Source organism: Rhinopithecus bieti, unplaced genomic scaffold (assembly GCF_001698545.2).
Source record: "Rhinopithecus bieti isolate Rb0 unplaced genomic scaffold, ASM169854v2 scaffold_41649, whole genome shotgun sequence".
Lineage (NCBI taxonomy): Eukaryota > Metazoa > Chordata > Mammalia > Primates > Cercopithecidae > Rhinopithecus > Rhinopithecus bieti.
The window spans coordinates 176,907-193,331 of NW_016816893.1; the positions used below are offsets into that span (position 1 = coordinate 176,907).

Here is a 16,425-nt window from a genome sequence, read left to right on the forward strand (position 1 = left end):
AAAAAAAAAAAAAAAAAAAAAAAAAAAAAAAAAAAAAATGTTTTCAGATATATTTTGTGGCATAAGATATGGTCTATTCTGGAGAATATTCCATGTGCTGATGAAAAGAATATGTATTCTGCAGCACAAAATACATGGTATGAAGTTAGCTATCATATGGGTGAAATGTTCTGTAAATGTTAGTTAGGCCTATTCTAGTGTGTAGTTCATGCTCTTTGTTGATTTTCTGTCTGGATGATCTGTCCATTACTGAGAATGGTGCATTAAAATCCACTACTATTTTTTTTTTTTTTTTTTTTTTTTTTTTTTTTTTTTGAGACGGAGTCTTGCTCTGCCGCCCAGGCTGGAGTGCAGTGGCCGGCTCTCAGCTCACTGCAAGCTCCGCCTCCCGGGTTCACGCCATTCTCCTGCCTCAGCCTCCCGAGTAGCTGGGACTACAGGCGCCCGCCTCGTCGCCCGGCTAGTTTTTTTGTATTTTTTAGTAGAGACGGGGTTTCACCGTATTAGCCAGGATGGTCTCGATCTCCTGACCTCATGATCCGCCCGTCTCGGCCTCCCAAAGTGCTGGGATTACAGGCTTGAGCCACCGCGCCCGGCCCTCCACTACTATTATTATATTGCCGTCTATCCTTTTAGATATATTAATGTTTGCTTTATATACTTGGGAGTTCTGGTGTTGTGTGCATAGATATTTATAATTGTTATATCCTCTTGCTTAACATGATCATCTTTGTCTCTTTTTACAGTCTTAGATTTGTAGTCTATTTTATACGAGTATAGCTACTCCTGCTATTTTTGGTTTCCAGTTACATGGAATATGATTTTTCACCACTTCGCTTTCAGTCTATGTGTGACTTTACAAGTGAAGAGAGTTTCTTGAAGGTGGCATATAGTTTGGTCTTGTTTTTTTTTTTAATTCCTTCAGCCACTCTAAGGCTTTTATTTGGAAAATTGAGACCATTTACATTCAGTGTTACTATTAAGTAAAGACCTACTACTGCCATTTTGTTGCCCATTTTCTGATTGTTTTAAGACTCCTTTCTTTCCTACCGTATTCTTTTGTGGTTAAGTTATTTTCTCTGGTAATATGTTTTAATTTGGTGTTTTTTATTTTTAGTGAATATATTGTAGGTTTTTGGGCTGTGGTTACCAGGAGGGTTACAAAAAACATTGTATAGATATAAAAAGTTATTTTAAAGAGATAATATTTTAGATTACAAAGAAAGGAATAGAAACAAAGACAAACACACAGACACACAAAATGATACATTTTGACTAAGTTGTCTGGATTTACATATTTTAATATTATATCTCTTAACAGGTTGCTATAGTTATTGTTTTTGATTGGGCTTCATACTAGAGTTATGAGTGCTTACACACTACAATTATTGTAACAGAGTATTCTCAGTATTCTAGAGAATTCTTAAAATTAAGTATTCATGTACTTAATTTTACCAGTGGATAACTAAAGAAAAGTTTTCTTTTCGTATGTTAATTTTTTTTTTTTTTTTTCCTTTCAGACTGAAGTACCCCCTTTAGCATTTACTGTAAGATGATGGGTCTGATGGGGGTGAATTCTCTGAACTTTAGTGTTTGGGAAAGACTATTTCTCTTTCATATTCAAAGGGTAATTTTGCTAGATACAATGTTCTTGGAGGGCTTTTTTTTCTTTGAGCACTTTGAATATGTTGTTCCACTCCCTCCTGTCTGTACGGTTTTTCATTGAAAAGTCTGTTACTATAGAATTGGAGATCCTTTGTATGTTATTTGCTTCTTTTCTCTTGCTGGTTTTGAGATCCTCTCTTTGTCCTTGACCTTTGAGAGCTTGGTTATTACATACCTTGGGGTAGTCTTATTTGGGTTGAATCTCTTGGGTATTATCAGACCTTCCCGTACTGGAGATTTATATCTTTCTCAAGCTTTGGAAAATTTTGTATTATTTCTTTCTACCCCCTGCTTTGCTCAGCTCCCTTTTGAACATCAAGAATACTTAGATTTGGTTTTTGAGGTAATTTTCTATATCTTGTAGGCAGTCTTTGTTCTTTCACTTTCTTTTTTCTTTTTTCTCCTCTGACTGTATTTTCAAATAGCTGGTCTTTAATATCACTGGTTCTTCCCTCTGGTTGTTCCATTCAGATGTTGAGCGCCTCTAATGAGTTGTTCAGCTCAGCAAATGTATTTCTCAGTTCCAAAATTTGTTTGAGTTTTTAAAGTTAACTTTAAAAATTTAACAAATTCTCTTTGTTAAATTTCTCCAACAAATTTCTGAATTGCTTTTCTGTATTATTTTAGAGATCACTGAATTTTCTTAAAACTGCTCTTTTGAATTTTTGGTCAGAGAGCTCACAAATGACTCTCTTGTTAGGGTCAGTCACTGGATTTTGCTTTGTCTTTTGCAAAGGTCGCATTTCCCTGTTCAGTGTTGTTTCTTGTGGATATATGTCTATGTCTTTGCACTGAAGGATTGGTTATTTATTCCAGCTTCCTCTGTTCAACTTGTCTTGGTTTTTATTGGATATATTTTCTTAGCAAATCTTCACTAATATTGCCTTTTCTTGGCTATAGGTGGTATCTTAAGCCCAGGTTTGCCTTGCCTCTAGTGAATGGTCAGGGCACTGTCTTCTCTAGATGGGAGAGTCTGAAAAACATTATCCCAACAGTGACAGAAGTCTGGCTAGAGGTTCGTGCTCAAGGGACCTGTGGCACAAATTAGCTGCTGTGAATCGGCTCCTTTGCCTGGAAAGGCTGGGGAAGGTAGCCCCTTCTCCCCTCTTTGTCTCTCCTTTCAGGCAGTCATGATGCTTTCCATGGGTTAAAGAAAGAACAGTCTCCTGTCAGGGAATCCAAGATGGAGGGAAAGCTAGTTAACTATTCCACTCTCATTTTTTCCAGCATAGAAACCATGAGTTGGGGGAAGATTTTCCATGTGGTTGTTGTCAGGCAGAATGGGCAGGGTGGGGCATCATGGATGTGGAAGTTGGATTCTCCTACCATCTGCTTGAATTTTTTTCACTTCTCTGTGTCCCTAGGATCTGTCTCATCCTCATATTTGAGATGTGAGTTGTTGCTAGTGAAAATCTGGGCATTGTATATTCGTTTTTGGTTTTCTGTATGAGCAGTGAAGCCAGCTTGCTTCTGTGCCACCATTTTAAACCATAAGTATGATTACTGCTTTTTATTATAAACTTTAACAAACTATTTGACTCTCTAAACTATATGCATATGCAACTTTATTTTATTTTTATTATTTATTATTATTTTTTGAGATGGAGTTTTACTCTTCTTGCCCAGGCTGGAGGGCAATGGTGTGAGTTCGGCTCACTGCAACCTCTGCCTCCCAGGTTCAAGTGATTCTCCTGCCTCAGCCTCCCAAATAGCTGGGATTACAGGTGCCCGCCACTACGCCCAGCTAATTTTGTATTTTTGGTAGAGACAGGGTTTCACCATGTTGGCCAGGCTGGTTTCGAACGCCTGACCTCAGGTGATCCACCCGCCTTGGTCTTCCAAAGTGCTGGAATTACAGGCATGAGCTGCTGTGACTGGCCTAACTTTATTTTTAAGAATAAAAATAAAAGCTACATTTATATTTGCTTGTATGTTCCCAGAATATCTAGAGGGATGCTTAACAGTTTCATGTATTAACAATATGGGAACATTGTAGAAAAATTAGTAAATATCAATAAACCAACAACCATAAAAGACAACCAGCAACTGTTTTATGTTTTAAAGATATGTGTTTTGAAATTATAATTTAGTAATTATTTATAATTCTTATAAGACATAGCATATTTAGAAATCCAAAAATATACTATGTTTCTTTTGATTTAGACAATAAGACCAAAGTATCTACAAATCTGGCAGCAATTGATATAATTGCAAAGAAAATAAATAAAATTGAAAATCTAAATTTATAAAGTGATGTCCGGTGACACAGGATACCTGAGGAAATACAGGATATGGCATTTGGCAAATTCAAGCATACTTTCTGTCAGTCAGTAGTTGATTCTAGCTGATAGTAGCTTCTAGTTTGCCACATTTATAATAGCTATGTTTGCGTAACCCATTAGTTTTTACAAGCCATCTCGTTAAATATACTTATATAAACTTACATATATTAGTTTATCCCCACAAAATTATTTAAAAATAGAAGAATAAATAAGAGAAATAAATTATAGAAGAAAATTTAAAATCATAAAAATTTTCTTTGTCTCCAGACAGGGTCTCACTCTGTTACCCAAGCTGGAGTGCAGTGGCATGATCATGGCTTACTACAGCCTTGAATGCCTGGGTTCAAGCAATCTTCCCACCTCAGCCTTACAAGTAGCTAGGACTATAGGAGTGCCACCACACCTGGCTAATTTTTTAAAATCTTTATGTGGAGATAGGGTCTTGCTATGTTACCCATGCTGGTCTCAAACTCCTGGCCTCAAGTGATGTTCCACTTTTTAAGAGTAGACTTGGACTGAAAACTCAAGTCTTCTGACTCCAAATTCAGGTTCTTTCTACTATATCATGCTCTCAAGTTTTAGTCCTTAATACAACTAATCTCTATATCTCTTCCAACTATAAGAGAAATTTCTCTCTATATATATATCATCGCACAGCTATTTGCCAATACTAAAATTTTTATACATAATTTATATATCTACATAAAATAACAGTAAAAAAATCAAATTATTTTCATGTTGATGCTATAGCATTTCTTAAATGATAGTAATAATTACATAATAGAACCTTAAGTTCTATAATTTAAAAAAAGAATAGACTGTTATACACACAAGAAAGGCAATCCTCAGCAAGTTTTTACATGGTTGAAAGAATTCAACACCCTCTAGTAAGATGAGACATTTGGAATCAAGTTTGAATAAAATATACTTTTATTTTATTTTGTTTTATTTTATTTTATTTTTTTGAGATGCAGTCTCGCAATCTTGGCTCACTGTAACCTCCGCCCCCTGGGTTCAAGTGATTCTCCTGCCTCAGCTTCCTGAGTAGCGGGATTACAGGTGCTGCCACCATGCCTGGCTAATTTTTGTATTTTGAATAGAGATAGGGTTTCACTATTTTGGCCAAGCTGGTCTCAAACTCTTGACCTCAGGTGATCTACCCGCCTTGGCCTCCCGAAGTGCTGGGATTACAGGCGTAGTAAGCCACCGTGCCCGGCCTACTTTTAATTATTTTTGACAGTATGTTTGTAAAACTGAGTATATTTCTTAACTTAATACTGGAACTATTCCATCTCCACTTTGAACCTTGTTTTTGCATAAATTAGATGAGATTGAAAATATTTATTATGTTGTAAAAACTAAAATATAATAATCACTTCATAATATAGTAATTTAATATTACACTGGATTGCTATATCATGGGATCTGTAAAAGATGCCAATATCATTATAGCAGTATGTTGAAGGCATACTATGATCAAATCTCTGCAGGTTGTTTTGAGGCCCAGACAACTTAAACTAAAAAATTACCCAACTTACAAAGAGGATTAATATGAATGAGGAAATATTGCCCTAATGTGGTAAAACTTAGAGTTATGCAGGTGGATCTTTAATAAAAAATTTTTCATTCAAATCAAACAAAAAAACTCACTGAAATGAATATGTGTATATCAGTAAGAAATGTTTCACAACAATATAAAATAAATGTTTTACCTTGGTTCTGTTTTGAAGTGCTGAATATTTTCTAAACAACTGACAGGGGTAAAGACTTCATTGTAGTCCATGTGGTTGTATAAACTGACCTCCTCTACTTCAATTTGGGAGTCTGGATTTGAACTTGGAACAAATTCCTCAAATTCACAATTAATCTGGGTCACCATTCTTGTAATTGTTTTTCTGTGACAGTATAAAATTACTAATGTTATGTACGTCCTATTTTAAAACACTTTTATTAGTAAATAATATATGTCCACTGTGGAAAAAATTATCGAGTTCCAACAGACACAGAGAAGAAACATCTACATTCCCATCATTCAAGATGAATATAAAAATTTTGTAAATTTCTCAATTAAAAAAATCTGCAAACAATAGTGGACAAATGACAACAGTATTCTATAACCTGTTCTTTTCTGTAAAAAAATGAAGCATGAACACATTTACATGTCAATCTATATACATTCACCTAATATTTGAATGGATAAATAGGGTATCAGCAAATCATAATTTATTCAACCAATTCTCTATTATTGGAAATTTAAGTTCATTATAATTGTTTGCTATTATGAGCAACAATGCAAAGAACATCTATATGCACTAATAATCTCAAATATGTTTCTTAAAAACAGAAATGATGAAGTTAAAAGTATACAGATTTTTAGGTTTTGCCACACATTGCCAAACTACCCTTGTGCTGGATATTCAGTGTCTGTTCCTCAATAAAATTACCCAGCCTTTCATGTTCTGTTCCATAACCTGGGAAGCTAACCTCTATGAACTAACCAAGCTTCCTTGTCCTCTGGCTTCTGGTTGGGTTCAGCCATGGAAAGCACTGGCAGAAGATCAAAAGTGAGGGAGACAGGTTACAATATCATTCCTCCCAAATCCTTCTCTGTTGGGCCACAGTTTGGAATTGGCTGCACTCTTCCACCAAAAGTTACATCTTCTGTCAGTCAGCCCTGCTCCTGTAGTCCCTGCTAGGTTGGTAACTGCCCAGGCACCTTGTTCCTTCAATCTTAGGGTGGTAACAACTTTGTAACTGCCCAACGAGTTCACCTTGCCCGCTGCCTAGACAAAGCCAATTTATCAAGACAAGGGAATTGCAATGGATAGAGATGCAGAGCCGGCTGTGTGGGAGATCGGTGTTTTATTATTACTCAAATCAGTCTCCCTGAGCATTTGTGGATCAGAGTTTTTCAAGATAATTTGGCAGGTAAGGGCTTGGGAAGTGGGGAGTGCTGACTGGTCAGGTTGGAGATGGAAATATAGGGGGTGGAAGTGAGGTTTTCTTGGGGTCTTCTGCTCCTGGGTGGGATCGCAGAACTGGTTGAGCCAGATTACCAGCTAGGTGGTATCAGCTGAACCGTAGAGTGCAGGGTCTGCAAAATATCTCAAACCCTGATCTTGGGTTTTACAATAGTGATGTTATCCTGAGGAGCAATTTGGTGAGGGTCAGACTCTTGCAGCCAGAGGCCGCATGACCCCTAAACCAAAATTTCTAATCTCATAGCGAATTTGTTAGTCCTACAAAGGCAGTCTGGCCCCCCAGGCAAAAAGTGAGTCTTTTCAGGAAAGGGCTATTATCAATTTTGTTTCAGAGTCAAATCATACACTAAATTCCTTCCCAAGGTTAGTTCAGCCTACACCCAGGAATGAACAAGGACAGCTTAAAGGTTACAGGCAGGATGGAATCAGTTAGGTCTGATTTCTTTCACTGTCATAATTTCCTCAGTTACAGTTTTTGCGAAGGCAGTTTCAACTTCCTACTGTTGCTAGTCCTGAGGACATCTTTTTGGCTCTTTTAACCTTGCCCTTACCTGTTTCCTGATTGATACAGGTTTATCTGTATCATACCATTAGAATGGCTGGCATTACAAGAGATCTTCCAATATATAAATATATTATTGGCAACTTAGTTTTTCCTGATATCCTGGAATATTTCAGCCCTAATAATTCTCTTGTGCAGACTGAAAGAACCAAAATCAATGTAACTCTCCAATTGGAGAAAAGACCAATTGTGTCATATCTTAAAATCACAGACGGAGAAAGCTTTAGAATTTATCCTGTATTCTAACAAAATACAAGGTAGAAGAAAAAATATTTTAACTCTTCCATGTCCGTATTATTCATTAAGATCATTGGTTCCTATGTGGATCATTATATACTTAACTTAGTGCTTACATAGGTGCTGTCTTTTTAAAATAAATGTTACTGACAGGGTCAGCACTGTGTAACAATTATTGGTACTACAGTTTTGAGACTACCTAGTAAATTTTCTTTCCGTAGATATAAAAGATCTATGAAGATCAGTGTTTCCCAGCTCTCCTCATCTACCTTTATTCCCTTTTCACTGGTGCCTCCTTCTTTGCATAACCTGTAGACACTGGTCTTTCCCAAGTTTCTACTCTAGATTATCTTTGCTTTCTTTCTATATCATTCTTTTTGAGTAAGTTCATCTACTCCTATTTATTAATTTGCAAACTTAACAAAACTATTTATTGAGTGTCTACAATGTGCTAACACCATTCTAGATACTGGGAATGGGGTGTTAAACCAAACAAGTTCTTTCCTTCATGGAGCTTATCTGCTAACAGGAAGATAGACAAATAAGTATATGACATAATTTCAGGTGGTAAAAAAATGTTATGAATGGACTGGGCACAGTGGCTCACACCTGTAATTCCAGCACTTTGAGAGGCGGAGGTGGGTGCATCACCTGAGGTCAGGAGTTCGAGACCATCCTGATCAGCATGGTGAAACTCCGTCTCTGCTAAAAATACAAAAAATCTAGCTGGGTGTGGTAGTAGGTGCCTGTAATCTTAGCTCCTCAGGAGGCTGAGGCAGGAGAATCACTTAAATCACTGGGAGGTGGAGGTTGTAGTGAACTGAGATCACGCCACTGCACTCCAGCCTAGGTGACAGAGAGAAACTCTATCTCAAAAAAAAAAAAAAAAAGAGAGAGAGAGAGAGAGATAAAGCACAGATACATGTGACAACATGGATAAACCCTGAAAATATTATATTAAGTAAAAGAAACCAGTCACAATAAAAGCACATATTGTATGATTCCACTTATGTGAAATATCTAGAATAGGCAAATCAATAGACAGAAAGTAGATTCTGATTCAGTTAGTCCATTTTGGAGCCTGAGATTCTGCATTTCCAATCTATTTCTAGGTGGTATTGACACTGCCAGTCCAAAGGCCTACTTTGAGTGACAAGATGCGAGATGATCTCTAAGATCTTTTTTTACCTTATGAACAATAATTTAGTTTTCACCAAACTAGCCTAATTATTGCCTTTGCTAAATACTTATTGCATATTCCCGTGTCTATGCCTGGAGACATACTGTTTCCTCTGCCCAAAATGCTTTCTCTCAAGTTAATTTCTCTTTGATTGCCCAGCCCAAGCTCAATTCCTACTTCTGTGAAGCTGAACTCTCCTAGTTACAAATGCACAGCTCTACCAATGTAACTCATAAGGTGAAAAGGGATCTTAGAGATCATCTCGCATCTTGTCACTCAAGGTAGGTCTTTGGACTGGCAGCATCAATACCACCTAGAAATAGATTAGAAATGCAGAATCTCAGGCTCCAAAACAGACTAACTGAACCAGAATCTGCATTTTAATAAGATCCTCAGGGGATTCATATGTACAGTAAAGTTTGAGAAGAACTGATCCATCATCATCATACTGATAAAATGAGGGTCACAGGTAAAATGACCAACAAAGTAGTTAGCACTTGACTTTTCCAGTCAAGGCTTAAAAGCTACATATTTTAATTCATAGTGCAGAGCTTTTTTCACTATACCTTTCTGTTTCCTCGCTGCTAGGAGTTTACTCATATGATATATACTTCTAATTGACTAGATGCCTTGTAATAGATTTTATGTTGGTCATCCTATATTATCATTTAATTCTTACATTGTTAATTTTTTCTATGTTTATCTATTATTTTCCTAACCTGACTTTAAATTCCTAGATGACAGAGATGGTATATTGGGCTTCACTGTATCCAGAGTCTAGACACCTTTCAATGTTTTTTTGTTTCTTTTAAGCACAACTAAGGAAAATTTAAATTACAGAAACTTGAAAATGTGAATAATAACAAAATCTTTCCCAGGTCAGATCAGCATTCTGTGCATGAAGTGAAGCAAAAGAGTAAATTATTAAATTGCACCAAAATTTCTACTTTATGTCTACATTTACAATGTAGAACAGGTTAGATGTTCTTCCTCATATTATGCTCTGGGTTCCTATCTCTGTCATTGTACTTTGCACATTGTATTGTAATTATTTCTTTATAAAACTCTATTCCTTGTTTTCTTGTGTTCTTTGAAGGTTAAGACTATGTCTTATTCATTTTTGTATCTTGTATCTAATATATAGGATGATAATGAATATTTAATGAATGCTTAAATAATAAATAATGTTTTGACCAAATATATTACAAAATAGCCTTAAATCTGAATTTATAATATAGGAGAAAAAATGCTAATTTTAATATAATGGACTTTCTATAGCTACTTTCTACAGAAAGTTTACTAATTGATAAACTAATTGAAAGTTTACTAATTAAAACAGAAGATATAAGTCACCCTTATTAACCACTCCTTTGTGGTTCAAATTAGGACCTTTTCTTCAGATAAAAGAAGAAAATTTATGAAGAAATAAAGGAAGAGATTTTTCCTATTTAGGTATCTGGAGAACTTAGTGTTTATCTTCTTCTACATGTAAAAGAGAAATTTGAGATTAAGGATACATACTTCTCAAGGAAATCCTCCACAAAGAAACTTGCTTTCCATTGGTCCAAGACTGAGGTATCTGTCATTCCCGGAACTGAAACAGCTGAGACTAAAAAGAATAATGGTAAACATTAATCTCCAGAATTTCCTTTTATACTTAATTCAAGAAAGTCAAACATTCACCTTTTACATTATGATTTTATCTTTATTCGTTCACAAATGTATTTTTTGCCAAAGTGATACCTGATTCCAAATATTTATATAGTCATCCTCATTATCATCAACCTACCCCTGCCCCTCAATCAACTACAGTTAGAACAATATCACATGAACATGTCACCCTCATTTTATAGCCTCTCTTTTGCTTATACAGCACTACTATTCCAAATAGTCCTTTTCAACTGCTCATGCTATACCTCATGAAGCTTCTATTAACCCTTCCAGCTCAAGCTGATACATTCTCTTTGAAGGGCCATAATATTGTCAGTAACACTTGGGGACCCAACCATATACAGTCCTATATTTAAAATTGTAGGTGGCACGCAGTGGCTCACGCCTGTAATCCCAGCTCTTTGGGAGGCTGAGGCAGGCGGATCACTTGAGGCCAGGAGTTTGAGACCAGCCTGGCCAACATGGCAAAACCCCATCTCTACTAAAATTACAAAAATTAACTGGCGTGGTAGTGCATGCCTCTAGTCCCAACTATTTGGAAGGCTGAGGCAGGAGAATACCTTGAACCTGAGAAACAGAGGTTGCAGTGAGCAGAGATCATGCCACTGCACTCCAGCCTGGGCACCTGGGTGACAGAGTGAGAATCTGTAAATAAATAAATAAATAAATAAATAAATAAATAAATAAATTTGTGTGTGTATATAGCTTATCTCCCAAAGTAGATCCTTGGTTCCTTAAGGAGAAAGACCATGTCATATACTACTACGAGAATATGCAACTGAGTGTTCTACCTACCACCAGTGTTACTTCTTACTAGTTTTGTTATCTTGAACAAATCATTTAACATCTAAGCCTGTGCCTCATTGAAAAACATGAAAAAAAAAATACAAAAGTTTAGTGGTACTTTGGGAGGCCGAGGCAGGTGGATCACGAAGTCAGGAGATTGAGACCATCCTGGCTAACACGGTGAAACCCCGTCTCTACTAAAAATACAAAAAAATTAGCTAGGTGTGGTGGTGGGCGCCTATAGTCCTAGCTCCTGGGGAGGCTGAGGCAGGAGAATGGCGTGAACCTGGAAAGCGGATGCAGTAAGCTGAGATCGCACCACTGCACTCCAGCCTGGGAGACAGAGTGAGACTCCATATCAAAATAAAAAAAGAAAAAAGTTTAGTGGTTAAGAGTACAGGTTCTGGAAACACTCTGCCTAGATTTTAATCTTTGGACTGCTACTTATTAACTATATGATATTGCGTAAATATCTGAACCTTTTTGCACCTCCTTTTTTTTGTTTTTTTTTTTTTAATGTACAAACTAGGAAGAATAGCCTTTTCAAAGTGTTGTTGTAAAGATTAAATGTAATGTGGCGTAATGTGGCATGCAGATGGCTTAGAATAGTTTAGGTTCCATAGCCAGTCCCATAACCATTGCTTTCAAAGACTCTTGATTCTCTTGCCTCTCTTTCTCTTCTACCAACTTAGGACAACCCCTACTCTACACTTTCTGTGTATGTACACTAAAACAGTTGAAAATTACTGGAAAAAAAATCACCCAGCCATGCTAAAGGAACTCATTCCAAATTATGACCATAAATTTCAAATGGCCACCCAACATTGACAGATGATAATAGTATACCCCTTAATAAAACTGGCTTTCTTGACCACAGATGAGGTTAAAAAAAAAAAAAAGAAAGAAACAAAAACAAAACTGGCTTTCTTGCTCTTTAAGACAGCTAATTCACACATTATCCCTTCAAATCTTTAGTGTTCATTTCATTATCCACTTTCAGTGTATGACCTTACCTTCACATAGAAAACTGATACAGAGAACTACCTCATTTTCCACCACCAATTCTACCAACTTACTGGCATAAGTACCTACAAACCCTATCTTCCTATCTACACAGGGGAAGAATTATTTTAGTTCCTACTGAATACTAACTTATCCCCCTTTACTCCTGTTATCCTTTTTCTTTCCTGCATTGTCTTATTCTCTTTTACCAAAACTGGTTCCATTGGCAAACATTTTACAGTCTCTCTCATCATGTATTGTTTAAAACCACACATCAAAACAAAAAAGAATAACTCTTTACTCCACTTCTCCCATAAGTTAGTCCATCATTTAAAAATTTTTCTTCATAGCAAAATTCCCCCAAATATTCAAATTCATTCTCTCACTTTCCCACTTCCCGTTATCTTCTCAACATACTCCAATCACATTCCAATATATTCCTATCACACTCCAAATATATTCTAATCATATTAATAACCAATATTCCAGGGAAACCACTCTTGTCAAAGTCATCAATGACCTACATTTAGTCAAGCTAATGGTCAACTCACTATCCTCAGATAACTTGAGCTTTTAACACGAGCCCAATGCATTGGACTGCTACTGCCTTCCTGAAGCACTTTCTTCTTTAGAATTCGACGCCAGAATCATTTGATTTTCCTGTCTTGCTTCTTAGGTAACTCCTTTTACATCAGACTTTTAACTTTTGGAGTGCTCCAGGGCTCTGTCCTAGGCCTTCTAATCTGTTTATACTCATGCTCTCAGTGACTTCATCTAGTTTCACAGGTTTATGTGTAATTTGCATATTGAAAACTCCGATTTGAAACTCCAGCTTATGAAGCAGGTTCACTGTGTACTGATTACCAACTTGTCTGAGTATGGTGAGACAGAATACCCATACACAGGAAGTTACATGAAGTAGATGTATTACCTACAGATAGGTAACAAAGGACAACAGAAGCCTAGGATTCATTGTGAACTGGTCCCGTAAGTCTCGGGAAAGCTGCCCAGGGCAAATGAAGTCTTCATGTGCCACACTTGCACAGCAGCTGAAGAACCCCAGAAAGCAGTCCACCTGGGTTTGATGTTCTGAGGTCAAAGGACGTGCTGGGCTAAAGAACTGAAGGACAGAGCGTAGGCTGTTCTGGCCAGCTCCCCCTTTATCTCTGAATGTTGCATTCTCAGCACATTTTATAGTTATTCTTAAGAACTTCAAGTGAGAAAAGGAGGCCAAGGCCACCCAGAGAACTGTCCTGAGCAGCTGCGCTCAAAATTAATATAACCAATTGCCTTCTTAATGATTCCATTTAGATGCCTAATAATCTGGCCAAAGCAGAGTTATTGACTCTGGCCACAAATTGGCTTCTCTATAAGCCTTTCCCTATTTTAGGAAATGGCACTGTCATCTACCTGGTTTCTCAGGTCAAAAACCTAGAAGAAAATCTTCATTATTCTATTTTGTAATACCCTCACTGTTGACAATTTGTAAAATAAGCTAGATTTTAAGCACATCTCACATCTCCATTACTATAAGCCTTGTCCAAGACACTATAATATTTTATCCAGAGTTTAGATTCTGGGCTACTAAAATAGCTCCCTGATAGATTTCCCTGTCTCTACTCTTGACTCCTAATCTCCACCCTTTCTATCCTCCAGACAATCATAACTATCTTTCTACAGCATAAATCAGGTTATATCATTCCCTTTCTTAAAATTGTCCAGTGACTTTCCATATCCACAATTGTCTTAGTCAGTCTACACTGCTATAACAAAAATATCATAGACTGGGTGGCTCAAACAACAAGCATTCATTTCTCACAGCTTTGGAGGCTGGGAAGTCCAAGATTAAGGCACCAGAAGATTCAGTGTCTAGTGAGGGCCCACTTCCTGGTTCATGGGTGGCTGTCTTCTTACTGGCCTCACATGGCAGAAAAGTCAAGGGAGCTCTTTGGGGTCTCTTTTATTAGGGTACTAATCCCTTTCATGAGGACTCCATCCTAGTCATCTCCCAAAGGCCCCACCTTCAAATATAAATTTGGGGGGACACAGTCAGTCTATTGCAGCTGTAATAAAAAATAAATAAATAAACAAACAAACTCCCTGTTATGGCCTACAAAGCCTTATTCAGAAATTGCCTACTTCTCAGTCTGTTTTTCATTACCCAGTCACAATAGCTTAATTTTCTGGTCTTTACACACATCAAGTTCATTCTTGAGTCAGGAACTTTGCATTTGCTTAAAAGGCTTTTCCCCCATATTTTTCATGGTTGTTGCTTTCTCACCATTCAGGTCTCACTCAACTCAAATGTCCTCCTCTTCAGAGAGACATGTCCCTAACCATCTTAGGAAACAGCACTCCCTACTCCCGCAATTTCATATCACTTAGCATTACTGTCTCTTCTCTAGATATTTATCAATATCAGATACTAGTTTACATATTTAATGGTTTTATTGCTGTATCCTCCTTACCAGTCTAAAACCCACTGAGAGCAGAGACTACTTCTATGTCTTTTAAGTAACTGTGTCCTTAGTACTTATAACAGTGTTTGGTACATAATATATACCAAGTAAATGCTGTTGACTGACTTGACTCCTCCAAGGAGGCTACTTCTTTACTACATGACTTGATACAAACAAAAAACTATTTTGTACATATATGCTTAAAAATAATTTTATATTTGGTGTGCCATTACAACTTGAAGTAGGCCTCAGATAGTCAAGAAAAATTCTATTATAATAAACCAAATGTTTACAATGTTAGACTATTTTAAGTCTTCATCATCTACATATCTTTTATTTGGTTTATTCATATCGAATATAAGCTTTCCAATTCCTTATATAGTTACCTAGATTCTATAACAAAAATACTACGTTGTTAACTTCTTGGAATTCTGACATGAATAGATACGATGAAATTAGTAAAGCATTGCATATTCTTAATAATTTACTGTGCTAAACTCTGAAATGGCTTTTAAAGCACATTTTAAGGAATGAAAACAAACATACCTCTTGTCCATGGCCTCCTAAATTTATTATCAGTAACTGCTACATGGTAACTTTCATCTTGATATAAACATGAAGGGATTCGAAGGATTCGAAGCAATAAAGCATCTCGGTACAACTTCTTTCTAACTACATTCTGTGAGAAGAAAGAAAGATTAGAAAATCTTTTAACATATACTATTTATCTATCAATATTCAGAATATATTAAAACTATACTTTGAAACTTATGTGATATTTCTTTAAAGGTAATACATGCTCCTTATAAAAAACAGGCATACCTAATCCCAGCACTTTGGGAGGCCAAGGCAGGCAGATCACAAGGTCAGGAGATCAAGACCATCCTAGCTAACATGGTGAAACCCCGTCTCTACTAAAATACAAAAAATTAGCCGGGCGTGGTGGCGGGTGCCTATAGTCCCAGCTACTCAGGAGGCTGAGGCAGGAGAATGGCGTGAACCCGGAAGGCGAAGCTTGCAATGAGCCGAGATTGCACCACTGCACTCCAGCCTGGGCAACGGAGTGAGACTCCATCTCAAAAACAAACAAACAAACAAAAAACAATGACAACAACAACAGGCATACCTCACTTTATTGTGCTTTATTCTATTGTGCTCTGCAGATTTTTTTTTTTAACAAATTGAAACTTTGTGGCAACCCTGTGATGAGCAAATCTGTCTGTGCCATTTTTCCAAAAGCATGTGCTCACTTCCTGTGTCTCATTTTGGTAACCGTCCCAACATTTGAAACTTTTCCATTATTATTCTATCTGTTATGATAATCTATGATCAGTGGTCTTTGATGTTAGTTACCATTGTAATTGTTTGGGGGTGGCATGAACTGCACCATATAAGATAGCAAATTAATTGATAAATGTTGTGTGTGTTCTGACAAAACAGCCTTCTGTTAGAAGAAGATGCCAACAAGGACTTTCATAGCCAGAGAGAAGTCAAATGTCTGGCTTCAAACCTTCAAAGGACAAGCTGACTCTCTTGCTAGAAGGTAATGCAGTTGGTGATTTTAAGTTGAAGCTAATGCTCATTTACCATTCTGAAAATC

General features: G+C 36.7%; 1 protein-coding gene across 1 annotated transcript in view; it reads right to left on the reverse strand.

Moving 5' to 3' along the window:
* Window positions 1–16,425, reverse strand: part of SHOC1 (shortage in chiasmata 1) — a 123,871-nt gene that overhangs the window by 82,412 nt on the left and 25,034 nt on the right. The window contains 4 exon segments of the mRNA XM_017855476.1: window positions 5,660–5,682; window positions 5,684–5,842; window positions 10,429–10,516; window positions 15,372–15,504. Coding sequence (XP_017710965.1) covers window positions 5,660–5,682; window positions 5,684–5,842; window positions 10,429–10,516; window positions 15,372–15,504 — 403 coding nt within the window.